General features: G+C 48.2%; 14 protein-coding genes across 14 annotated transcripts; 6 read left to right on the forward strand and 8 right to left on the reverse strand.

Moving 5' to 3' along the window:
- Positions 1–532: 532 nt before the first annotated feature.
- N7519_001808 (uncharacterized protein) lies at positions 533–1,333 on the forward strand (the record flags this gene model as incomplete). Its single annotated transcript, XM_057288586.1, has 3 exons — positions 533–632; positions 785–1,023; positions 1,100–1,333. The coding sequence occupies 3 exons, from the start codon at positions 533–535 to the stop codon at positions 1,331–1,333; spliced, it is 573 nt and encodes a 190-aa protein (XP_057149788.1).
- Positions 1,334–2,171: 838 nt separating this feature from the next.
- N7519_001809 (uncharacterized protein) lies at positions 2,172–2,765 on the forward strand (the record flags this gene model as incomplete). Its single annotated transcript, XM_057288587.1, has 1 exon — positions 2,172–2,765. The coding sequence occupies one exon, from the start codon at positions 2,172–2,174 to the stop codon at positions 2,763–2,765; it is 594 nt and encodes a 197-aa protein (XP_057149789.1).
- A 380-nt stretch (positions 2,766–3,145) lies between these two features.
- On the reverse strand, positions 3,146–4,772 carry N7519_001810 (LysM peptidoglycan-binding domain-containing protein; the record flags this gene model as incomplete). Its single annotated transcript, XM_057288588.1, has 6 exons — positions 3,146–3,270; positions 3,330–3,668; positions 3,740–3,871; positions 3,951–3,958; positions 4,081–4,436; positions 4,737–4,772. 6 exons carry the CDS (start codon positions 4,770–4,772, stop codon positions 3,146–3,148), a joined length of 996 nt encoding a protein of 331 aa, XP_057149790.1.
- A 364-nt stretch (positions 4,773–5,136) lies between these two features.
- Positions 5,137–6,476, reverse strand: N7519_001811 (uncharacterized protein; the record flags this gene model as incomplete). Its single annotated transcript, XM_057288589.1, has 3 exons — positions 5,137–5,821; positions 5,898–6,291; positions 6,368–6,476. 3 exons carry the CDS (start codon positions 6,474–6,476, stop codon positions 5,137–5,139), a joined length of 1,188 nt encoding a protein of 395 aa, XP_057149791.1.
- Positions 6,477–7,568: 1,092 nt separating this feature from the next.
- N7519_001812 (FAD-dependent oxidoreductase) lies at positions 7,569–8,732 on the reverse strand (the record flags this gene model as incomplete). The annotated part of the gene is made up of 3 exons (XM_057288590.1): positions 7,569–7,832; positions 7,922–8,648; positions 8,704–8,732. The coding sequence occupies 3 exons, from the start codon at positions 8,730–8,732 to the stop codon at positions 7,569–7,571; spliced, it is 1,020 nt and encodes a 339-aa protein (XP_057149792.1).
- Positions 8,733–9,549: 817 nt separating this feature from the next.
- On the forward strand, positions 9,550–9,930 carry N7519_001813 (uncharacterized protein; the record flags this gene model as incomplete). The annotated part of the gene is made up of 1 exon (XM_057288591.1): positions 9,550–9,930. The coding sequence occupies one exon, from the start codon at positions 9,550–9,552 to the stop codon at positions 9,928–9,930; it is 381 nt and encodes a 126-aa protein (XP_057149793.1).
- Positions 9,931–10,029: 99 nt separating this feature from the next.
- On the reverse strand, positions 10,030–11,457 carry N7519_001814 (Zn(II)2Cys6 transcription factor; the record flags this gene model as incomplete). The annotated part of the gene is made up of 1 exon (XM_057288592.1): positions 10,030–11,457. The coding sequence occupies one exon, from the start codon at positions 11,455–11,457 to the stop codon at positions 10,030–10,032; it is 1,428 nt and encodes a 475-aa protein (XP_057149794.1).
- Positions 11,458–12,442: 985 nt separating this feature from the next.
- N7519_001815 (GMC family oxidoreductase) lies at positions 12,443–14,155 on the forward strand (the record flags this gene model as incomplete). Its single annotated transcript, XM_057288593.1, has 4 exons — positions 12,443–12,704; positions 12,777–12,985; positions 13,026–13,421; positions 13,496–14,155. The coding sequence occupies 4 exons, from the start codon at positions 12,443–12,445 to the stop codon at positions 14,153–14,155; spliced, it is 1,527 nt and encodes a 508-aa protein (XP_057149795.1).
- A 352-nt stretch (positions 14,156–14,507) lies between these two features.
- Positions 14,508–15,917, reverse strand: N7519_001816 (Zn(II)2Cys6 transcription factor; the record flags this gene model as incomplete). The annotated part of the gene is made up of 1 exon (XM_057288594.1): positions 14,508–15,917. One exon carries the CDS (start codon positions 15,915–15,917, stop codon positions 14,508–14,510), a length of 1,410 nt encoding a protein of 469 aa, XP_057149796.1.
- Positions 15,918–16,602: 685 nt separating this feature from the next.
- N7519_001817 (flavin-containing monooxygenase) lies at positions 16,603–18,348 on the forward strand (the record flags this gene model as incomplete). Its single annotated transcript, XM_057288595.1, has 1 exon — positions 16,603–18,348. One exon carries the CDS (start codon positions 16,603–16,605, stop codon positions 18,346–18,348), a length of 1,746 nt encoding a protein of 581 aa, XP_057149797.1.
- A 150-nt stretch (positions 18,349–18,498) lies between these two features.
- N7519_001818 (uncharacterized protein) lies at positions 18,499–19,186 on the reverse strand (the record flags this gene model as incomplete). The annotated part of the gene is made up of 3 exons (XM_057288596.1): positions 18,499–18,694; positions 18,746–19,113; positions 19,157–19,186. 3 exons carry the CDS (start codon positions 19,184–19,186, stop codon positions 18,499–18,501), a joined length of 594 nt encoding a protein of 197 aa, XP_057149798.1.
- Positions 19,187–19,648: 462 nt separating this feature from the next.
- On the forward strand, positions 19,649–20,026 carry N7519_001819 (uncharacterized protein; the record flags this gene model as incomplete). The annotated part of the gene is made up of 1 exon (XM_057288597.1): positions 19,649–20,026. One exon carries the CDS (start codon positions 19,649–19,651, stop codon positions 20,024–20,026), a length of 378 nt encoding a protein of 125 aa, XP_057149799.1.
- Positions 20,027–20,547: 521 nt separating this feature from the next.
- N7519_001820 (cytochrome P450) lies at positions 20,548–22,279 on the reverse strand (the record flags this gene model as incomplete). Its single annotated transcript, XM_057288598.1, has 3 exons — positions 20,548–20,708; positions 20,764–21,857; positions 21,951–22,279. 3 exons carry the CDS (start codon positions 22,277–22,279, stop codon positions 20,548–20,550), a joined length of 1,584 nt encoding a protein of 527 aa, XP_057149800.1.
- A 605-nt stretch (positions 22,280–22,884) lies between these two features.
- On the reverse strand, positions 22,885–24,574 carry N7519_001821 (aldehyde dehydrogenase family protein; the record flags this gene model as incomplete). Its single annotated transcript, XM_057288599.1, has 4 exons — positions 22,885–23,036; positions 23,094–24,119; positions 24,195–24,391; positions 24,447–24,574. The coding sequence occupies 4 exons, from the start codon at positions 24,572–24,574 to the stop codon at positions 22,885–22,887; spliced, it is 1,503 nt and encodes a 500-aa protein (XP_057149801.1).
- Between the last annotated feature and the right edge of the window lie 17 nt (positions 24,575–24,591).

Here is a 24,591-nt window from a genome sequence, read left to right on the forward strand (position 1 = left end):
AACAGAGGAAACAGAGAAAAGGAGTAAAGGAAATATAATTAGGTGATGAAGTTCAAGTTCAAGTTCCCCGGGCCCGTTCACCTGCGCAGTAACATTGAATGATTCAGCAATCCTTTTTTGGCTTTTCTTTTTTTTTTTGCCCTGAAGGGACCCCCAGTGACCTCACCGCGACTTAATCATTCACTATGAGAACGGCCACGATTGAGGTACCTAACAAGTATCTTTTCGGGCACTACACTATGGTAATAAATTTAATCTTTCTTTTGTCGCTATTAGAGACGATTGTTGGCGGCAATTCCTCTTACAGCCCCTTTGATGTTTCAACGGATTGATAGGAGAAGGCTATACCTACTTTATATCGAAATGAGCCATTCTGGTTAGAATGGTTACGAACCGACTATGGATCTAAGAGTAAGATCAGTGACTCAAACCACTTTCAGATGTTTGGAAGCACCGTGTCCAGCACATATTGTGGATGGCGCTGCGAAAGTCATGTGTAAGCATTATTCCGCGATCCTTGAGTACCCTGTTAATGGGAAGGATGGGCGTTATAGAGGAGAAGACTATAGACGGTGGCATAGAAACAGACGTACAGTCCAAGGTCGCGGCATCAACAAGCGGCTTATCCTCCAGTCTGAGGACGCTAGGATCCTCTTCTAGGCCCACGTAGTTGAAGTACTTACAAAAGAATAGACAACGGCACACGAGGCCGCGGACTGACGGGTACAATGTCAGGCTCATAATTTCGGTTATTATCATCAAGATGACGCTTCAGTCTGTACAGCCACTTCATCGCTGCGTGGTCGCCCACATATCCCATGGCCTGGTCTTCCCCCTTCTGATTGTAATCCTCGTGTATCCTCGAACGACCGCGTCCAGCTAGTAGACATCGGCGGAGGATTGGGACACGATCTTGCAGGTTTGAAGCGCAAATTCCCCAATATTCCTGGTCGTCTGGTTCTCGAAGACCTACCAGATGTTATCGAGCATGCCAAGGAGTCGATTGAAGATGGCATTGAGGTTGTCGGGTATGACATGTTCACTGAGCAGCCGCTGAATCTATTTGCGTATTGTGCTGCATGACTGGCCGGATAAGCAGTCGCTGCTGGCGCTTGCCCGTGTTCGGGAGGCTATGGCTGACGACTCGGTGCTGCTGATTAATGAGAATACCTTGCCTGAGGTTGGCGCGTCGAGCTTCTCGGTGTCGTTGGATATTAACATCATGAGTATTTTTGCTGCTTTGGAGCGGACCGAGAAGCAGTGGGTTGATCTGCTGGAGTGGGCTGGCTTCAGGGTGGTCAAGATTTGGCGCGCTGACTATGATGGTGTCTGATCGAATGCGTTGTTCGAGGCTGTCACTTGTCAACTGTGAAATTGATATAACGTTCACTTGATTTGGAATGTACCGGGCTCTCGAGAGATTCAATCGATCAATGATAGTCCTCGGTATCTCGTGATCCACATGCTGAAGTTCACAACTCTTTCAATCTGGTATAAATAGACAAGATCTTAGACATGGATGCGCCCTGCTAGAATATCGTGAGGACTTTGGCGAGGTTTAGCAGGAACCTGCTGGCTATTCATGAGAAGAGATGGAAGATCGACTTGAAAAAGTGCTCCACGTCGAGGGTGATTTTCGCTGGCGTTGGAAATTTCGAGTTCAACTGCGTTAGTGGAACCAGGAAATTTTATACCGGCAAAGTATACATAATACACGCGTGATGCTTCCAAGGTTGCATAGTGGCAGTCTTTGTAGCCCAGTTGACGCTCTGTTGCACATGTCTGCTCACAGATCAAAAAAGGCTCTCAGGCAGTAAGGCTCCAAGGCCAGGACATCAAACGCGCCACCTGGGCAAGCGTGGATGTGAATCGCGATTTCCCGGTTTCTGTACCTGAATTTAATTCTTTAATTTCCTCGGCAAGCTACGGATGATTCAATGTCGTTCTCATTCTCTTCCCGAGCTTTCCTCAGAAGCTCAACATACCTGTTCAGTACCCCTACGAGAATACTCTTTAGCGTTGCATCTTTGTCTACGTGCTGCACTGGACAAGCCGTCTTCGCCTCACGGTTAGAGAAAATACCATATCCGGGCACTAAGCCAAGGACTCAACGATTTCCCCGGGTCAGGGGGGAATCACTACCTCGGTCATTTTCGTCCACATCAGCAACCATGGTCATCAAAGACTCCAAGAGAACCCCATGGCGTCGAATGTGCGACAACATGGCTGACCTCATTGAGAGAAATTTGGAGACGGACGGGTTCCGTTACTGGGGTATCACCATGTACCGAACCACCTACAAGAGCGACGCGGACTGGGCGAAATTTCTCGATCGGTTCATGGGCAGTGTCCGCACAGAACTGGAAAGCGACGATGGGCTCGACATGTTGGATTCCTTTCGGCCTGTTGTGATAGAAGACGCGCGCCGCTTTGACGGGGCCACGCCTGATCAAATACGGGACGCTTTCAAGGAGTGGGCGAGGGTGGCTTGCGAGACGGAGCAAGGGGTGCCATACAAACGTGCAGAGTGGGCGTACTCGGCCCGATATCGGCTGTGTATCATGGTTGACCAGGAGGCGTTACAGTCTGTGCTGGATATACCGACCGAGGACTTGGAAGCGTATAATACTACTGGATTTGTGATTCTGATCAATGGGAAATGGCCCCCCAGAGTGGGACCCCGAAGAGTTGGCTGCAGGAGGGGGGGCCAGACGATGGACACGAGCCAGTGTACGGCTGTACGTTGGATGAGGTTGGCTGGATGAAGGTTCGATATGGTGAGGCGCAGACTGGAGCCTCCTCACGCATGACTGATGACGGGGATTGGAGCGTTGAGTATCGACGGCCACCGGCCATTGGCTTTCACTTTTGAGCGGAGACCGGTCCCAACGCCCGAGCGATGTATTTTCTGGACAAGAATCATGTATATTACTGATCATTCTTTACCTCTACTGTAACTAATATTTTCTTTCCCTGCTATTCTGGTCTTGGTGCAGGTCTATGAAACGCCAACACAAATGGCATAGCCAACATCCAAATACTGACAATCTGACCCAATCACCGGATTCCACTCGTACAGCTGCGCAAATGTTATTTCGAACGCACCCTCAACCGCCGCGCACGAGTCCCCGGAAACGACCGTGTATTATTCGTTGCAATTGGACGCGATGCCAGTCTGTGTAGGCGCACGAGCTGAGCTACTCGCTGTGGCCGTGGGACCCTTGACGCAGTAGGCATATCCGAGCCAAAGGTTCGTACATGTTTTTCCAACTATAGTTCGGAATTAGCTTGAGTCATCTCTAGGGGGGTTTCCATGGATGGGATCTTACTGCTGGGATTCCACTCGTAGAGTTGGGCAAGAGTAACTCCAAACTCAGTCTCCATTGTCGAACAATCATCTCCAGACTCGACGGTGAAGAACTCCTGGCACCCATAGATGTATCCAGTTTGTGTTGGGGCTACCGACGTAGCAGTAGCGGTAGTACTCCTAGGGGTTGTGATAGCAGTAGTTGACGTGCTCGAACCCACCCCAATACAAACGGTACGAGTATCGGTGTTAAGATTAGCGTACAGATTTGTATCACAGTCTGTGCCGAGCCAGGGGTTCCACGTAAGGAGTTGGGCTTCCGTGATATCGAAGTCTTCCTCAATATCAGCACACTGGTATTCTAGGCAAAATCAGTATCATGAAATGCGAGTGCCCTATTCCTTCACTTCTTTTGTTCGTCGTCATCCATACCTCCTTTATCGTGGCCATTGACACCGGTGAAGCAGTTGCAGTTTGAGACAGTGGTAGACTCGGTGGCATTGAGGGACAAGCAGAGAAAGCCAAGTCCGCTGTCACTGCTGCTGGTGTCGTCACTGCCGGTTGCTATTTTTGCAAAAGAAAAGACGTGACATTAGAGAAAGATCCGGAGAAAAATGGCAAAAGGTGAAACAAGATCACTTACTGTAAGAACTATTGAGAATAGCACAATAACTGTACCCTGGCTGCATGGCACATAAGCTCAAATTAGTGTTGAGACTAGGGTTCCAGTCGAGGAAACGGCCGTTGTGACTTCATTCAGCCACGCAACTCACTTGCAAGAGTTGAGGTTATATGCGGTGTTGTCATAGTTGGCGTATCGTTGGCAGTTAGTAAGCGTGTCCGGGGCCGTAGGGAGATAGGTTGGCGTGTAGACGAACCCCGGATCACTGGTCGCCGTGGGAATTGATGTATTGACGGCGGGGAAGCTGGCTGTTGTCACAGTGGACAAGGGCGTTGTGACTGGGTAGCCAAAGTAGGTGCTAATGTCTCCAACTGCGGCGATGCAGTAATCCTCCCCGAGCTCGAGGTTGGTGCAACTGGCGTCAATCTCTGGGTTGAGGAAGTAGAAGTCTACGAGGGAGACGGCATTGGCGACAGTGAGCAGACTGCAAGTATCCCCTTCTCCGACCTATGTATTATGTTAAAAATGTTGCTGTGGGTCTAATATTTGGGTTGTATGGAATAGACTTGCAAACTCCGAGGTCATCCACACAGAAACTGAGACTTTCTTCCTTGCTTGGATGCCCTTTCCATATTGTGCATGGGGACCTAATCAAGTTCTACAGAGTTTATGGAGATTATGGAGCCACAATGAGCATTTACATTCAGACTATCTCGAGATTTCACACAACTCGCTCGACCGAGGCTCACTTTTGTGGACTCTAAAGTGGTATCGCGCGCGCGCGAACCAATCAATCAATCCATATACTAGAGCTATGCCATAGATAACTGTGATATAATTCATGTCTTGCAGGATAAGAGTCAGTTTAGTGTGTTTGAAAGACTTAGTGGGAGACATACTTGATGGGGTGACGGGCATCACATATGGGAACGAATACATGATGACCGTAAAACTGCAGAAGACCACCGTTATAACTTTGGAAATCACGCCTATGATCCCGAGATTGAACGGTCCACGTGGCTGATTTTTGCCTCTCCAAATCGAGCTGATCATTGGGGCCAGATACGTCAGATATGGGAATACAATGACGCCAGTTATCAGACTTGTTGAATAGGTCAGCTAGTTCGAACATTAAGCAAAAGCGTTGTGGAATCTTACCTATTGAAAGCTGTACTGGACGCAATGTAAATGAGCCCAATCGCGAACACTATGCACACGGAAAGTATGTGAGCTCGGAGTGGAACGTGTGTTGAAGGGTCAATATGGGACCAGTATTTTGAAAAAGGCATCCCATTATCCCGACAGAAAGCCCAACACATTCGAGCTTGGTAGGCATGCTGCGGAAAGAGGAGCAAATGTAAGAGATGGTCACAAACGCCATGGTTGTCAATGCCGCTGACTGGCGGTTCCCATACGTAACGTAGAAAAGCTGAAGAATGGGAACATTGGTCGGGCTATTGACGACGCTCTCAAAGTCGGTTAGACAGTACATTAAGACACAGGCAAACGGAAAGGCAGTCAAGAATCCTATAATGACTGTCATCATGATTGCCTTGGGGACATTTCGTGCAGGATCCGGTGTTTCCTCTGCGAGATGTGCCGCACTATCAAGTACAGCGAATGAGAAATTGGCGTTGATCAACCCCACAATAAATGCCATGCCATCAGAAGACCAGCCATTGCTTCGATCTAAGGTGCCGAATATGAATTTGGCATCAGTATGAGCAACCGCAGTGGCAGGAAGGACAATTGTGATGAGAACGCAGGTCAGAAGACTGATGACAAGTCCTACAAGAACGCTCTTGGTGACAGCCTTCTCCCATATGTTTACCAAGCCGGCAACAAGGTTAAGGGCAACAGCTCCAAGATAAACACGCCACGCAGAAAGTGCACTGGAAGATTTGTTAGATGATTGCGGAGTCCGAGAGTATTGGATTGTGCGGGAAAAAGAAAGAAGCCAAAACTCACAAGGCCGGTACAGCCAGTTTAACGGATCCAAAGATAAACATACTGACAGCGATTGATGAACTCGCTGTCGTGCAATATGCGGCAAATAAATTGCATACGCCTGTAATGTAGGCAAATGACCGGGCATACTTGCGCGGTGCCAGTCTCATTGCCCAATAGTATTGTCCTCCGGAATTGGGCATCGCGCTGATTAATTCACTCAACGAGATTCCGACAAAGAGGTTGAGGATAAACATCAGGATCAGACCGTAAATGATTCCAGCAGAGCCCGCTGCGGTGATTCCCGTAGTAAATGCTCCAGCCACGCCCAACCATGAGTTTGTCAGAGTATATGCGCTGCCGATCAACTGTATCAGACTAAACTCTCGTTTCATCTGAGGCACGTAGCCCATCTCTAGCAGGTGATGTCAGTGCAGTGCTCAATTTGAAACAATGGTCCATTCTGCCAGAATGAAGTGGATTTGGCATACGCTCAAGGTCAAGGTCATCCATGGCGCCAGCTACCGGTTCGGAATCTGCTTCTATCATCGGGTCATCGGTAATCTTCTTCTCTGGGATAAGAGGAACGGGTTTGGCCATGTTGTCGTGGGTTATTTAAACCCCAATGCCGTGGACGTCACGTCAAGAGAAAGATGTAAATAGGTATATTGGCTCGACAGATGATACCACAGGAATTTCGCAGGTTAGAGATGTTTCCTTTCGCTCTGGATGCCATGGAATTTCCCAATGTATGGGAGGACAATCGATGGAATCTTGCGAATTGGGCTTCATATGTAGCACATCAACAAGCCAACTTATATATAATAATAATTTCATACATTTACGATCACAACCTAAAGAGTTATCATGTACTCTCGTACTCCGTACCCCGTACAATGTAAGAACAAGTTTTACGGGTTCCAAAGATCCGGTTGCGGGGAAGGAAACCTAAAATGGCAAAGATAAGACGAGACAAATCTCGCTTCCATTCCCAATATGGAATACATGAAGCTTAAAAGGGTAAGCGTCCATGAAGCTATAGAGCTTGACTAACACTGATAGCGCTAAAATAAGGATCCATAGATGTGGACTATATTTTCAGTAATTCCGGAACCCGTATCGACGCCCAGAACGGCAATTTTTGAGTGTCAGTAGGTGTCCGACACCCTTGTTGGCTAAAGATGCCGAATGTGGAGTTGCCATCGCTGCCTAGGTTATAGCCTTTCCAGACCCAACCATCGGTAGCCTTGGTCGGCGATTTGCGTTATAGACGACCAGACTAGACCTTGCCAACCCCCGTGGGACCAAAGAAGTTCTACTCCTATATCCTATCCTGGCGCCATGACCCTAATAGCCCCATAGGGGCCCCATAGGAGTTATAGGACTCCAATACCGAGGTATGGTCCCACGATAGCATAATTTCGCTAAGGATTTAATAACTAAAGAGAAAGACATTATTTATACGCTAGGTAAGGTAAGTTAATTAAAGCCTTCGAGGACTTTCATCTAATACCAAAGGTATACATACCAGTTCTGGTCTGCATGAACATGAGGAGAGTGAGAAATTTGTTCTTGTGCCGAGACTCCCTTCCCGATGATTCAACTCGTTTACAGATTGAGAACACTTCAAGATTTCGAATTCATTCCTATATACAAGAATAACGTCCTCCAGCTTCTTCAACAAACGAAAATTCATAGCTTACTAGGAATAGGCGTTTCTGCAGGTTTCGGGAGCTCGGTCAAGTATTCCTGTACGTATTTCGACACCTGCTGGCCAAGGCCAAAACTGAAGGTAAACCCACCGGCTTCCTGTCCATATGCATGTATAACCTTCTGCCCATGAAGCACTTGCTTCTCGACCCGAACGCCACCGTTTTGGCGCTCAATAACGGGGAAAACACCCACATGGTCCGTAATGATGTCGTAGTCGAGGGGGGTTGGGTGAAGGGAATACATCTGGCTGATTATGGTGCTGCCGTTTCAGAATCTAAAATTATATTTGTAAGTACGCAACCTTAGGCCACAATCTAGGAGACAAGACTAACCTCTTTGCGCTGGTCTTCGTAGGAAGCGAAATCGGTGTCATCAAGGGTTTTAATCCCGCCCATATAGATCGTGCCATCTCCACGCGCGAATGCCGTGGAGTAGTATCCGTCTGGGCCACGGCGGATATAACACCGGTTGTAACCATCCTTGCGGAGTCTGATATTCTGCTGCCGCACGGGAGTGATGCGCTTCTCCTCAACATCAAGCAGCTTCATAGCGCCGAAACCAGTAGCGTTGATCAGAACGTCGTGTCCCATACCTCTCAAATCGCGCAAGGATTTGACATAGGTACGTAGGAACTTCACGCCCTGCTTCTCTAAGTGCTGTCGGAACCAGGGAAGGAACGTAGGAGGTGTAATGACGAGAGTCTGGAAGGTCATGCCGAATTTCGCACCTTCGGGAATTTCTGAAGGAGACAGGAAGCGGAAACCAGGAACCTTCCCTTCGTACCATACTTTTGCTGGATCACCGTTATCCATGATCTCAGTCATTTCAATTTGGCGGATGCCGGATTCAGGGTGTCGCTCTGCAATTCGCCAGAGCTCGGAAAAAGAGTTCAATTGCATCTCCTGCTCCCACGGAGTCGAATCGTGAACGCCTAGCCAGATGGCGCCTGCCCACTGACTGACATAACGCTGGTCCATCGCATCGCCAGGCAAAAAGTCACCTAGGATTGTAACCTCAGTGTTCTTGGGCAATTGCCTTGCAATTCCCATGCCGGTAATTCTAATGATATAATTCATTAGCGTGTTTTCCGCCATAGCGAGGTAGTAGGTCATACCCAGCTCCCAAAATTGTTATTTTCGACATTTTGGCAAGGCTTCGTGCTGTCTTGGGAGAATCAAGTATTCGAGAGTGAAAAAAAAGTCTCGTCCGGCTCAAGGGTGGCTTTTATCAGAGGGGAGTCGCACCACAGATCGTGCAGTAGACCTTGGTCAACAGGGAGAGAGACCCACTTGAGGTGGACGCTCTCCGGATTACCAAGTCCCTGGGCCGTTTGGATTGTCTTCTCTGGAGTAAGAATCAGGTGGTGCTAAACAAAACGGTGATAGCTTGACCTTCAGCTACGGCTATTTTGTTCTCGCGGTAGGTGGGTTGAGACGCCAGTGCGAGCGGGGACAAGAGTGCCTCTCTCATACATCTGCTGCTTACCGCATTGGGAACACAAGCGGGCTGAGTGGATCTACCGTTTGATATTGGACCCCGCGGCGTATCCCTCGGCGAATGTTCTATTCGGTATACGGATAGAGTTATCGCTTACTGTATTTGTTAGGAATGTGCCGCGAGTTACTATCCTTCGCCTGGACGGCTGATTTGATGAGCAGACAAACAGAATACCAAGCAGGCTTGATGGCCACAGCGTGCAGTAGGTAGCTGTTCATTTCCTAATCTGAAGTCAAAGCGAAGTCGGGAAATCAGACACGCGTCAACTGGAGAGGCGCTGACCAAGCCTAGTCATATTCCAGGGTTTATGTATGTTGTATAATAGAACATCCTTTCTCGGGAATACATTTTCATTCTACCAACAGTTGGCTCATTCACCCGGTACGGAATGACCCGAAGCTCTATACTATCGAACCCTTGCTAATAAGCACTCAAAGAACAGCCAGAAATCGTTATTCGCATCATGCCGCGCGGTCAAGGAAACGAAACCGGTTCTTCAGAACCCCATACCGTCCCCTATGGCTCCTGGGAATCTTTCCCCGAGCAACCGTTCCCCATGTATGCGGGAACCAAGTCGATAATCTATAGGTCCACTGACGGCAAGGTGGTGGTGGGAATGTTGCGTGAAAAGGGGAAAGATACACTGGCATGGCCAGTTGATGAATTCCTTTTCGTCACTCAAGGAACGATCCGTATTGAAGTGCACGGCGGCGAGAGCTTTACACTCGGCAAGGGTGATCTGATGGTGATGAAAAAGGGCCAGACAATCACGTTTGAGTGTAGCGAAGACTTTGCAAATGTTGCCGTTTTCATGGATCTAGAGGACAAGGTCACGCTGGTATGAATTGCGGACGGATAGCTCTAGTAAACATCCGAAAACTTCTTTATATGTCGATATGCGTTCTTGAGCGACTTTCGAGGCAGTATGTTGTAAGAGGTTTACCTAGCCAATTCGCAGGCGCCACTGCTTGACCAGCATGAGGTCTAGCCAGGTAATTTCAATCCCAGAGTCATGTAAATTCCATAGCTCTTGGAGCAGTTCGATTACCCACAGTGTCGGTGGAATGCGGTTCGTGGAGTAGACAACCTGAAGCTGCTCTATCACCCGCTCACGCAGCTCAGTATCGGTTGATTCTAGTTCGGCTGCAGCACTCAGCAATGGGAGTGTGTGCAAGTTTACATATGGCGAGTTAATCGGTGTTATAAACAACATTTCCAGAGTCCGTAACGCCAGCGCTCGGATCGGACATTTGCTAGCCCCTTCCTCGCTGTCCGTTTCCACCTCCAATGCGAAGTGAACTGTCCGGCCACATAGACGATAAAGCATGAGAAGGCCGTGGTTGCGGAAGGCCTCGGCGAGCAGGTATGCAAATGGGTTCTCTTCCGCCGAAGTGTAGGAGTTCAGTTCAGCCTCGAACGTCGTCTCGCGTACGAGGTCTCGTGGCATACCGTCGGCAATTGAACGACAATATCGGCCGAGTTGCCCGAGTAAAAAGTAGAGATCAATGGAGTGAGATGTGATGGTGTGGAAGCGCGAGCGTGCGGTTGTAACATATGCAGCCAGCCGACTTCGAGATATCTGGGGGTGATCTGCTATGTCCAGGCAAAAGGAACAGGCCATATCCCAATAAACATAGAAACCCATTGCGAGATGCACCAAATCATCGTCCACTCTGTCCTGCTGCTCTAAGGTCATTTCGACAGAAGCCTGGGCGGCTAGTAAATGCTCCCGCCCATAGTCTGTGGGCTGAGTAGTGATCCAGGAGGACGACATACCCAGCATGAGGATAACAAGGAAACAGAGAGGCGAGCTTAAGCTTTGGGACTGCAGTTCCTGGCGAAGATTCCGTAAAGCCTTGCTCCGCTCCTCTAGACTCGCAGTCATATGGGAGGGCTGGAAGTGCTGTTCATGAGCGGCACTCACGCACTGGATGATATAGACGAGTGAACTCGAGGCAGACAAATACTTGACAATGGGAAAGGACATCGGATTTCGGTCCCGGTCAAGACTCATAATTTGAGACATGCGCTCAAACCAGTACTGAAGCAGGCGCAAGTTCACATCCGCATCGAAGTTTATTGGCTGGGTAAGCTGCGATAGAGGGTCCGCTGTACCTGGACACCAGACCTCCGGCTGCCATTGAGAGGCCGGAAGGACGGGTTGACAGATGGAGCCTCGGCGACGGCATCGCAAGCAAACCGGAAAGGTCTCATCGCACTTGACACGCCTTTGGCGACAGCCTCGACAACCCGATCGGGTGCGAGTATGAATTGGCTTGGACTCAGTTTCGTTCGGTACGGCTGTGGTTGTCTCATTCTGGTCCGGGTGGTAGGCGCGCTGGGGCGCGAAGCGCACTCGAAAGGAAGGCATCGGGACGATTGGTGAAACAAAGAGCAGAAGGCAAAGCACAGGGACAAGAGCAAGGGGTTAGGAAGGTCAAGAAGTCCAAGGAGATAGCAAGGAGGTTGACCCGAATACGCGGGCGTTTGTCATATCTTGCCCCATCCATGGATAAGGTTTCCCCGCACACGCGGGGAGATTGTAACAATGGAAATAATAAAAAGTGGAGAATTTGGAAAAGAATGGTAAAAAAAGGAAAAAAGGGAAAAGGGAAGCTAGATTTTTGTCCGTATACCGAGACGTTGGGAGATACCAGAACCCACCTGGGCAATTAGTATGTCAACAAAACCTTAGGGCTTAATGGAAAACGCGGGGTTGCGGTAGAGCCATGGGTCCAGATATACCAATCTCAGTCATTACCCGAACGTTTATCTTCTCCATCTCCAGGGCTCCATGGCCCGTCAATACTATTAGGTAATGCACTTAGCTCCCCGGGCCTACCTATACCTATAGGTAACCTTGGAAGCGATACGCAGTTCCGAGGTTTGTCTTATACGATTTGTCTTACATGGTATTTGCACTCTCTTTGCTACTACAACATAGCAACATATGCCACCACAAGCTCTTTAATTTTAATTATGAGTCCCTGGACTTTTGCCGAGCTCGCATACCCTGACCTGTACTAGCGGGGAGAAATATCCCGGCCAGAACAGCCTATGGCGTGCGTCGGGATGCGCCGCGCTTGAGGTTCGGCTCCCACATGGGTCCTCTCGCTAAATCGCTCAATCGGGTAAAAAGCACTCAAGTCCAGCTGATATGGGTAGGTTTAGATAGAAGAAAACAAAATAAAAATTGCAGATTTGACTAGTCAATGGCATGACACTTGCTGTTTCCAACCTTGGAAGGTTGACTGCTTCAATTACTTAAACCCTTACCAATTCCAGATTCAACTTTGGCATTGCTTATCGTCGCCAACTTCACTTTCTTCGATTCCCGGAGCTCTTTCCCTGCCGTCATGAATTCCTCCTTACCCACGATCGTGGAAGATTTACCCACCAGCAGACGCCAATTTGACTATATCATTGTTGGCGGGGGCACGGCTGGCTGTGTCATTGCCGACAGACTCGCCGAGAATTTGCCCAATGCCACCATTCTCATGATCGAAGGTGGCGAAAGCGAGCTGGGCAAGGAGGAAATTCTCAACCTCAATGGCGCCGCTGATCTTTGGGGTTCCGACACGTATGATTATTCATACCGTTCTGTTCCACAGCCCTATGGTACGAATACGCCCTAATTTGGCTGCAGAAAGAAGAAAAGTTGAACTGGCGAGTAACACGAGAAATTTGTAGGAAACAGCAATATCATCCATTCCCGTGCCAAGATGTTGGGTGGCTGTTCTAGCCATAATGGTGCGATTTCATTTGCTCCACTCGCATATGATTGCAAGAGATGGCAAGATCTGGGCGCTGAGAACTGGACACACGCGGAAATGCTGCGCCTAATGCGCAAGCTCCGCAACAATATCATACCGGTCGACGAACGCCATCGCAGTCAGTTGGTCAAGGACTGGTTAAAGACCTGCTCCGAATTGTTTGGAGTACCCCCACATCGACGATTTCAACCGTGAGATAGAAGAGCGCGGCAATCTCACGACGGGATGTGGCTTTCTCAGTATGGCCTACACACCGGAGAATAATCACCGGAGCAGTGCTAGTGTCGCGTACATTCACCCAATCCTTCGCGGCGAAGTCAAGCGGCCGAACTTGACCATCCTACAGAACACATGGGTCTCGCGGATCCTGTTCCAAGGAACCACTGCTACAGGTGTCACCGCAACAACCCAAGCTGGGCATGAGTACACGCTTGTGGCAACGTCCGAAATCGTGCTATGTGCCGGGGCTATCGATACTCCACGTCTGATGCTGCTTTCTGGCCTTGGCCCGCGTGAACAGTTGGCCACCCATCAAATACCCCTTATCCATGATATACCCGGTGTTGGAGAGAACCTGCAAGACCATGCCGAGACTATGTATATGTGGGAGTTGAACGAGGCTGTTCCCCCGAACAGATCGCCATGGGCTCCGAGGGTGTCATGGTGTTACGCCGTGAGGAGATCAACGCTCGCGGTGATGATAATGACGTTATGGACAGTCTCTTCCACATGTTCACCGTTCCCTTTGACACCTATACCAAGCCTATGGGCTACGAAACACCCAAGAACGCCTTTTGCGTTATTCCGTATACGCCTCGACCTGCCTCGGTTGGCCGTCTATGGCTGAAGTCAGCCAATCCAAAGGATAAACCGATGCTCGACCAGCGCTATTTCAGTGATCCGGAGGGATATGACAAGGCTAGCAACCTCTTCATGCTAAAGATGGCACGCCGTATGGCCCAGGCCGAACCCTTCAAAAAGTATATCAAGCGTGAAATTGCCCCAGGAGCTCACATTGTCTCCGACGAGGACCTTTGTGAATACGGCCGGAAGGTCCACAATACCGTCTACCACCCATGTGGTACTGCAAAGATGGGAAATGTTGAGACCGATCGCATGGCGGTTGTTGATCCATCTCTTAAGGTGAGGGGGGTCAAGCATCTTCGCGTTGCGGATGCCAGCGTATTCCCTTGCATGACTTCGATCAATCCTATGATCACAGTCTTGTCGATTGGTGAACGAGCTGCTGAGCTCATCATCAAGGATGCTTGCCGAGCTGAACGAGCTGTACTTTGACTGCTGTCCGATTGTCACATACTTGTTCCAGTTTATTGAGTATATATGCAACCAAGTTTTCTATCCGGATTTGACGTCGTTAACATGTAAGTAGTCCGTAGGTTACTTTATAATAGATCATTCATAACCCGAAAAAGTAATATACTATGTCAGCCTTAACAATTAATTCATTCAGTTATTCCTTTTACAGTAGCATCTCTTGCAGATACAATGTGATCTTGCTGAAAAATACCCAAGATACTGCGAAACAGAAACACTTAAGGCAAAATGAGTCTCAGAATCAAGAGTTAATTATCGTGTACATTCGTCAATTTAGTAGATACATAAGTAGAGATGAGGCACATAGAGAAGATCAACCAAGGCTTAACCTCCATCCTCGTAGGAGCATGATGTGTACCCATGAGATGGTAATTTCAAAATCACGGGCTTGCCAAACATCTTGCAGAATGTCAATCGCCATCAAGTTACCCGGTAAGCGGTTGATTGAATACAAAGCAGTAAAACGGTCAACCACCATATCACGCTCCCGGTGATCATCTGCCGTGAGCTCTGATCCTGCAGTAAGAAGAGAAATTGCCTGCATATTGGTATGCCAGTTATGGGTGGGGATGAGGCTCAAGTCTCTGACTGTCTGTAGAGCGTATTGCCTGATGATCTTCTCTGTTTCAGTGTTCTCGACAGGTGAGTAATTACCCATGTCTGAATCTTCTCCAGTTCGACAACCTGTTCGTCCGCAGATTCGGTACAGATTGATCAGGCCGTGGTTTCGGAAAGAACTACCCAACAGAATGAGTTCTTTATTTTTGGTAGTTGGTCGCCACGCCAGCAACCGTGTTTCGAATTCTTCCTCTAGCGCTTTGTCTCTGATGCCGAGATCAATGAATGACCTGCAGTATCGCCCTAGATTTGCTAGAGTATACATGATCTCAGCCGAGTAGCCCATAATCGGGTGAAAGTCCCCTGCAATCTTTGCCACTGCTTTCGGAATCGATGAGCTGACTGTGAACTGTTGATTTGGTTCCAAAAGGAATGAGCACGCCATATCCCAGTATAAATATGTACCAAGAGCCAACTGTGCGAATTTGCCGTCGGTATTTGTAGATGGATTTAGAATCAGCTCAATCAACGCCCTTGCTCCATTGAGGTGCTCATACCCGAATTGGGAAGACGAGGGATCGATCCAAGGAGTGCTAATTCCAAGCATGAAGACACTCATAAACGTAATCGGATGTGGCTGTTGGCGTCCACCCAGCTCCTTTTGCAAAAGTAACAGCGCTTTACCTCGCTCCTCAAGACACGTCTCAAGGCAATCCTTTTTGAAAAACTGCTCATGGGCAGCACTGATGCTCAGAATAGTTGGCATGAGAGAGGGGGAAATGTGGAGATATTCAAGGATTGGGAACGAGAAAGGGTTGGATTCTGGATCCAAAACCATGATCTGGCTAGCTTTCTCACACCAGTGCCTCAGTAGACGCACTTGTAAAGGCGAGGTGATGTCGGACAAAATCAGCGGAGAAATCTCCAACTGCCATTGTGGCAAGGAGCTTTCCGACTCGCACACCGTGCCTCGTTTCTGGCATCGGAGACAAACGGGGAAGGTCTCGTCGCATTTGACCCGTCGTTTCTTGCAGTTCTTGCAGCCGGAACGACTTCTCTGGGGTGAAGTGCCTATCTCGGAATATTGACACTGGTTACAGGCGACGGGTTTTTGGACAGACACCTGGGTGGTCGGGGCGAATCGGACGTTGAATCTGCGTGGCATTTCGCGGCAGTGCGATAATTCGAGGGGAAGTGGGAGTCCGAGGCTGAGAATGCCTGCACACTAATTCACTCGTAGAAAAGTACGGATTTGTTGTGTGATCTTCGTTCTGTATTAGAGATAAAGGCGCTTGCTCGGGGATATCGATCAAAGTCATCGCGCATGACCTTGATAGACTTCGAATGGTTTGTGTTCCCCGCGCTCGATACGTAAATGGAAATGCCTATCTGGCCTGGTATGCTGATATGATACAATCTCCAGGCCCAGCTTGGCCTAGAGCCATAACTCGTCTATGCTGAATGGGAATGCGGGGGAGCGATAAGAAACTCCACAGACCCGACCCACCTCTCGCGTTCAGGCCGAAATAGGCAACATTAGGTCAGTCCTGTTAATAAAGGATTGGCAAATCGCCTAATCAGAATAACCTGGAAAGTAATTTGTTTTGGGTGCTAGCGTCTAGGATCTCGGGCAGTGTCCCAGCCATGTGCAAAGAAACCAAAACTCCCTACACTTCGTCAGATCCACCCTCAACTTTCCGAATGAGGAGTGGACGCGATGATGAGGCCGAGCATGGTAAATATCATTCAAAGTGAGTGTTATTATAAGATGAGAGATGGAGGGATACTCGAACCGCCAGTCCACTTTCGCAATATATCCCCAACCGCACTTCTTGTTTGACATCTGAGACATGCCGGAAACCATCAACATCGACGCATTCGTCGTCGGCGCCGGCGTGGGAGGAATTTACTCCACGTACCGCCTGTCGCGTATGGGGCTGTCTGTCAAATGTGTGGACGTTGCCAGCGACGTTGGTGGCACCTGGTATTGGAATAGATACCCGGGTGCCATGAGTGACACCGAAAGCTACCTGTACCGATATTCATGGGACAAGGAAGACTTGCAAACCTACCCCTGGTCACATCACTATGTCTACCAACCGGAGATTTTGAGGTACCTCCAGCACGTCGTCGAGAAACATGATCTCCGGAAGTACATGAAGTTCGAGACCGAGATGACATCGGCGACATGGAATGAGGACACTCAGAGATGGATGGTGACCTGCTCCGGCTCCGAAGAGTTGAATATCAGCGCTCGCTATTTGGTCAACTCTCTTGGATTGCTCTCCAAAGTTCATTACCCCGATATCCGTGGTCTTTCGTCGTTCGCTGGTGACCTGATCCATACAGCACGATGGCCGGAAGACTTGAACCTTGAAGGGAAAAGGGTCGGCATTATTGGGAATGGATCTACAGGAATACAAGTTATGACAGCACTCGCTCCGATCGTTGAAAGTCTGACCTCCTTCCAACGCCACCCTCAATACTCAGTTCCGAGTGGCCAGCGCCCCGTCACAAAAGAATATCGCGACAAGGTCAATGCTACCTACGAACAAATATGGGATGATGTTTGGTCATCGACTGTTGGTTTTGGCGTGGTTGAATCCAAACGCAATACTATGGATGCTAGCCCCGAGGAGCGGCAGAAAGCTTTCCAAAAGGTCTGGGAGCAAGGCAATGGCTTCCGTTTTATGTTCAGCGCTTTCGGGGACATCACCACCAACAAAGATGCCAACGAAGAGGCGTGCAAATTCATCCGTGGAAAGATCGACGAAGTGGTGAAAGATCCCCGCAAGGCAGCAATCCTGAAGCCAAAGGACCTATATGCCCGTCGACCACTATGTGACACCGGCTACTATGAGATTTTCAATCGCGAGAATGTTGACGTGGTCGATCTCAAGGAATCACCGATTGACCAGATTGTTCCGGAAGGCATTCGGACAGCTGATGGAACAATCCATCATCTCGACGCGCTAATTTTTGCTACTGGGTTTGACGCCATTGAAGGAAACTACATGCGGGTCAGGATCTCAGGACGGAATGGAAAGACGATCCAAGAGCATTGGAAGAACGGTCCTAAGGCTTTTGGTAGTATCTCCTGCGCAGGTTTCCCCAATATGTTCATTGTTGCCGGTCCTCAAGGTCCATTTGCCAATTTCCCACCTGTCATTGAAAGTGAAATCAATTTCATCATGTCATGCATTGAATATGCCGAAGAAAATATTGCCGCGGCTCAGCTGGAAGAACCGAATGGTCTTGCCAATGGTACTGCCAATGGTACTACCAACGGGGCTACCAACGGGACTGCCAATGGTAGTGGCACTTCCAATGGCACTGCGAATGGTGCTTTGAAAAGAAATGTGACGAAAGGGAAGCCAATGATCATGGAGGTGTCGGATGAAGCAGAAACAGCATGGATCGAGTTGTGCAATCGACTGATTGAAGGGTCATTGTTCACTACGACGGCAAGCTGGATCTTCGGTCAGAATATCCCGGGGCGGAAACCCAGCACGAACTTCTATTTTGGGGGCCTTAAGAGCTACTTGGACTGGGTGAAATCTCAAACCTCCAATGGGTTCCCTGGCTTTCTTAGATAAATACAATTAGTCAATTTCAGTATAGTTCTGACATTGAGCATAAGGTTATCCCCGATCAACTTGCAGAGTCGGGGCCGAATTATAGTGGACATTTTTGGACATTGTTAAATTGGCGCCTACGCCATGTAACCAAATACCAGAATACCCAAGTTAAGCCTTTCGCGAAATCCTCCCTTCCTTTTCGAGCGTTCGCCGAAGGTGATAGGCGTAGCCCGTTAAGCCAAGGATTCCCACCGCAATGAGAAATGCCATGTAGTGAAATCTCAGGCTGCAGACCTCCTCAGAGTTCCAATGGCCGCACACCGTCAGCGAGCCAAAGAGAAAAGCCAGGAGTGCCAAGATGGTTCTGTTCCAATAAATTTAATAACCATCAGCCCGGGTTGTAGTTATTGCTTACTTTACGAGGTGTTTGGCAAAAGGTGCCACGAGGTATTTGATAACGAGGTTATCGGGATAGGAATCCACAACTAACACTAGGGGCGAAGTAGGTAGCTCATCGTACGACGTGCTTTTCGTAGGGGAGTCCAGGTATGGAATAGAGGTTTTCAAGAATATTGTTTTCTCCATGTTGACAAGAAAAATGTACGGGAATGCAGAGGTCTGAGAACTGTCGGGGAAGTTGGACATATGAAGATGGAGGCCGAAGTACTTTTGCCCAAGAAAGAAGTTTGGGCGGTGGGGCATCGAATGATGGTGAGACATCGAATGAAAAATCTCCATCTCTCTCGCATCTTCGGGGCTAACGTATTCATCCTTGAATGTAATCTGTGACTGTAATGTGTAGACGGTACCAAGGCTACGGAGATACCGCGTGGGACCACAGTTGATCAAGACGCATTTGGAGGAGGGGCTTTAGAATTGAGCACCTGAGCATTTCTTTCTTGTGATTATGTATCTTCCAAGGTTAGCTAGGTAGCTAGTTGAGAAGTACCTCACTTTCCCTAGGTAGAGACGTGTTCGGCACATGTGGATTCTCATACATCCACGGATGCCCTCTTTTAGGGCAATTCAATCTGATTGGGGACTCCAAGATCTGCCTGAGAGAACCCCTGTTAGTCCTGAGAACTTCGGATGCCTGCTGGATCGGGCAAGAGGAAGTGGGTCAACTGCTTGATAGTGAGGGGTCTATTCTCATTGTTCTTTCTATTCTTTCTCTATATAATGTCTGTAGATCCAAGTGAGAGTCCGGACCAGCCGCACATATTTACTCCTTCCTGCCATATCTCGAAAAATCCCTTGAAAGTCCGCATCCCTGACCTCCTGCAAAAGCCCTTCATAGCTGACAACTGTATATACAGGAATGGCACCATCAATTCCCAACACCACCGGATCAGAATCGCCAGCCGATGTCCCTTATGGGCCGTATACCAGTTTCCCTTGGGAACCTCTGCCCGAGTACGGTGGGGAGAAATCCGTCATGTATCGTTCAGCCGATGGAAAAGTCGTGGCAGCAGCAGCAAAGGAAACAGGAACTGCAACATTGACCTATCCGTGTGATGAATTCTTTTATGTCACGGATGGATGGGTCAAGCTCAACGTTCATAGTGGGGACCACTTCATCCTGACCAAGGGGGAATTCGTGTACTTGAAGAAGGGGACGACGGTTGATTTCACATTTGGCCCTGGGTTTGCGAACGTCGCGGTTTTCATGGACAGTGAACCTGTAACCCTTCTCTAAGAAAGGGTACCGATTGAATTATAGTGTCGAAGGCCATAGTTTTGCTATAATTCGGAAAGTGAATACTTTATTTGCATGTAGTTTTTAAGAATCCTGTCTTATCCACAAATGGAATGTGTATGTGATAGAATAAGTGACGTGGTACTAGGTTATAATACGCAAAAGGCTATATGAAAGAGAGGGTAGGTTTTATTTCATCTTGCACAACTTCGTTGAGTATATCAGAAGAGACAAATGAAATGGATCTAAAGGAACTTCGAAACTGCAAAAGTCGATGTTTGGAATTCCAAAGCGCTAAACCAAACTACTCAGCTTTCCAAATCTGAAAAGACCTGCAGGTCTACTATGGCAGAAGAGAGAGAAATAAAAACGTTGAATTCATATGAAATGACCAAGCCGACTGCCCATTTATATGGGTCAGACAAAAGAAAACAGCCTACAAAACATTTTCGAGCCTCGAGCATCTGTATCAGAGTATTTAATCTTCCATAGAAAGTCATGTGGTGTTGATTTCTGAAATTTTAAGCCGAAGTGTCGCCGGCGTAAGGCGCTGGATGAAATTTAACCTCTAGTCGATGACCTTTTGGCCCTGCAAGGTAAAAGTCGAGCAACTCCATATCGCCGTGCGCATGGATCGACGTGGTATAATGGGCATAAACAGCAGCAACCAAATATTTCATCGCTAACCAAATGATCTTGGTTAGTGTGGTCCTCAATTTCAGATTCCAAAGACTTACAATAAAATGCAAAATTGGAACCAATACACATCCTGGGCCCACTGCTAAATGCCCAAAACCATCGCTTCATATTTGCGAGCTCGTCAGGTGAAGCATCAAGCCAACGCTGAGGCTTCCATTGGAAGGGGTCCGGGAAAACTTCAGGGGTCCGATGGAGTACGTATGCATATGACTGAACAATGGTGCCAGCCGGGATATCAGAGTATCCACCAAGGGAGCAAGTTTTCGGAACCACTCTAGGCTGTCCGCCAGGTACTACAGGCCAGAGACGAAGTGTCTCCATAATGATCGCATGGAGAACTGGGAGGGCGTCAATTTCTTTCGGCTCGGCAATGTCACCGACTTCGACTTTTCTTTTCAAGTCATCTTGTTGTGGAAGCTTGACACCACACAGCTCCTCGCGAAGCTTTGTCTGCCACTCTGGATTTCGGCACATCTCATAGAAAAGATATGTTTCGGTGTTGCCGCTAGTCTCAAATGCAGCCGAGCTGTGGGCAAACATGTCGCTTGCAATCTGCATCCTTTGTGGATATGCACTTTTGGTACCATTGGGGTCGCTCATTGACTGGAGAGCTTGCTGGAAGATAACAGGCTGGTCATCACTATGGATCGGCTCAGAGCTTGCAATGAGCTGTTGGGCACTGTCGCATTTTTGGAGATTCCAGTCTTCGGCAGCCCCAAATTTCGTGTCAACAGATCGAGGGATTAAATAAATCCCGATCTTGCGAAGAAAGTTGGCAAGTTTTGGAAAGTAGTACTGCCAAAAGAGAAACGGATACGGTGCGAAAAATCCGTCGAGGTATAGCTTCCGCTCTTTGTGATCCTCTAGTAAATTGCTACCCAAGGAACGGCCGAATTGAAATTGAACGAATGTATCCATTGAGTATGAATAATTCAATCCAAGTACCTCGACAGGCTTGTCTTCACGGGAGGCTTTTCGGATTAGAGGCAGATATCTCCCAAATAAGACATCGCGAGTGGCTGCACGTGCTGTCGGAGACGACGAGATGAAGGACTTGGAGAAAGTGTTGGAGATCATTCTTTTGCGGGCGGAATGTAGGGCGTTGTCTTCAAATGTGAAAATGTTCTCTGTGCTGTTGAGAATTAGCTGCTTTATTCCACATTTGAGACCATCCACATAAATTGTCTCCATGGCGTCGGCTGCGTTGATTTGTGTATAAACTTACTTATAAATAGCGAAACCATTAAAGTAGAATTCAGGTTTAGGAAAACCACCCTGATATATAGGTTTCACCCCATCATCAAAAGTGTTGATACTGAGAAGGTTCGGCGCAAGAAGAAGAGACGGTCCCAGCTTCATGTGCTTGTCATAGACCGTGCGGTTCTCCTGATTTGTCCATCTTAACCAGTATATCCAGATCGAACAGAACCGGCATGACCAGTGAGCCGCGGGGACTTTTGAAAGAGGCGAAAGAAGGACTGGATATATGAGGAATTTGTGAAGGAGGACACCAAGGATACCGACAAGAGGTAGAAAGGAGATATGTAGCCGCATTTTGCAAACCTTAGCGGCTGGTGTGAGGAAAAAATAGTCTAGAGTACACAGGTGTATTGTCAAGTGTTATATATTTTCTAATGAATAGCAGCATATTATCCAACTTGAAGCTTCTATTCCTTATTTCGCTATCCCTGCCAAGTTGGGAAGTGGATAGGACCTATAATGGCATCGTGTCGAGGTCAAATTTAGAAAGAAAAAGCAACAATTTTAAACAAATTTGGTCTTCTCCAGGGTAAACATTAGTGACAGATGAAGTCATGCAGTCTTCTCCGCTGTATTTCCTATTTAGGCCTGCGGGGCCTCAGCACTTTCCCGATTAGGCCGCTAAGCGGGCCCCCCGGAATGAAGAGAACTCCATATTCGGGTGAGAAAAGAAGAAGGCAATTGAAGGTCTAATATCTAGGCCTGATTTTGGACTTTGTGAGCAGAACTCAATTGGAATGCTTTAGAAAAAGGAGAAGTGCACCTGGTAGTTTAAAGATTGGTAGTTGCTACAAGGGCGGAAAATTATATCCATCATTGAGATATTCAATAACTCTCTATACAAAAAGCTTTCCTCCAATTATAGAACGTGAAATCGAGTAGTATAACGCATCGATATTTTATAACCTCGCGTTCAGATTGATGTGAACAGACTTCGTAATAGTGAACGCCTCGATACCTTCCTCGCCCATCTCCCGCCCGAACCCTGATTGTTTGTATCCACCAAATGGCACGCGCACATCATCATCATTGCTACTGTTGATCCAGATCGCTGTACAAAAACACACGTTAACACTGCTAGAGAACCAAAAAATAACGGAAGACTCACTGCCAGACTGGATTCTCTTCGATACCCTCAAAGCACGCGAGATGTCCTTTGTGAAGACGGATGCACCTAACCCAAAGACCGTGCTGTTCGCGCGTTCGATCGCCTCTGCCTCTTCGTGAAAAGGTGCAATAACCACGAACGGACCAAAAACCTCATCCTGAACAACGGTCATACTGTCTGTTACGTCCGCGAATACGGTTGGGGCGACGTAAAATCCCTTGCCTCTAACATTCTTGAATGCCTTTCCACCGCACACTAACCGTGCCCCTTCCCGTTTTCCAGTCTCCATATAAGAGAGAACTCGGTCAAACTGGTCCCTGGTGACCTGCGGGCCTTGGAAGGTGTCTGAATGGAAAGGGTCGCCAACCTTGGAGATCCTTTCCACCTCTGCTTTGAACTGACTGACAAAGGTTTCGTAGATATCAGCATGTACAAATATGCGACTTGTTGCTGAACAAACTTGTCCCTGGTTGGACATGATGCCTCGGTGACCCCAGCGCACTGCTTGTTCTAGATCTGCATCTGGGAAGACCAGCATTGGCGATTTTCCACCCGTCTCCAAGGTGACTCTCTTGAGCGTACTGGCAGCGCTCTTCATGATTTCTTTGCCAGTGGGAGTAGACCCAGTGAATGTAATCATATCAATGTCGGCATGAGCTGCTATAGCAGAGCCAACCTCCCTACCGGTACCATTGAGCACATTCACCACTCCAGCCGGGATCCCAGCTTCCTTGACAAGATTTGCAAAGTAGAGAGCTGAAAGAGGGGTTTGTTCGGCCACTTTGACGACGAGTGTGTTGCCCGCCGCTAGGGCCGGAGCTACCTTGGTCACCATATTCACAAGAGGGAAGTTCCAAGGGATAATGGCGCCACAAACTCCAATTGGCTCGCGCATCACATATGCCAATTTATGTGCATTCGGGTCGATAACCTTTCCATGGATTTTATCAGACCAACCGGCATAATATCGCAGTAAACTGATAGCTCCCACAACATCTTCGTTCCGGGCAGCATGGTAGGTCTTGCCTGTAATAAAAAAAAAATCATCAGAATGCAGGTTGGATGAGGAGAGAAAACGCGCAGAATAGGAAATTCTCATACCATTATCCCAGGAATCAATGGTGGCCAGTACATCTGCATGTTGCTCAAGCAAACCAGCAAGCTTGTATAACAGCTCACCACGCACAGATGTGTCCAGCGTCCGCCACTCCCCGTTGAATGCCCGACGGGCAGCCTCAACAGCCATGTCGACATCCTTCGTGTCTGCTGCATGCACCGTACAGATCTCTTCTTCATTTCTATTTTCCGTATAGCGAGTTAGCTATTTATCACCAAATAGAAATCTAGACTCACGCAGGGTTTATAGTTGAAATACCCGCCCCCTTTGAGGATGATCTCCATTCATTGTCGATGAATAGGCCCAAAGGCTGCTTGAACTTTAAGCCGTTGGGCGCGATAAGGTAAACGTGCAAGTCAGACATAGTCGGATTTATTAACA

The sequence above is a fragment of the Penicillium mononematosum genome (genome assembly GCF_028829835.1).
Source record: "Penicillium mononematosum strain IBT 11891 chromosome Unknown utg000002l:1.0-8112719.0:1.0-8118358.0, whole genome shotgun sequence".
Classification (NCBI taxonomy): Eukaryota; Fungi; Ascomycota; class Eurotiomycetes; order Eurotiales; family Aspergillaceae; genus Penicillium; species Penicillium mononematosum.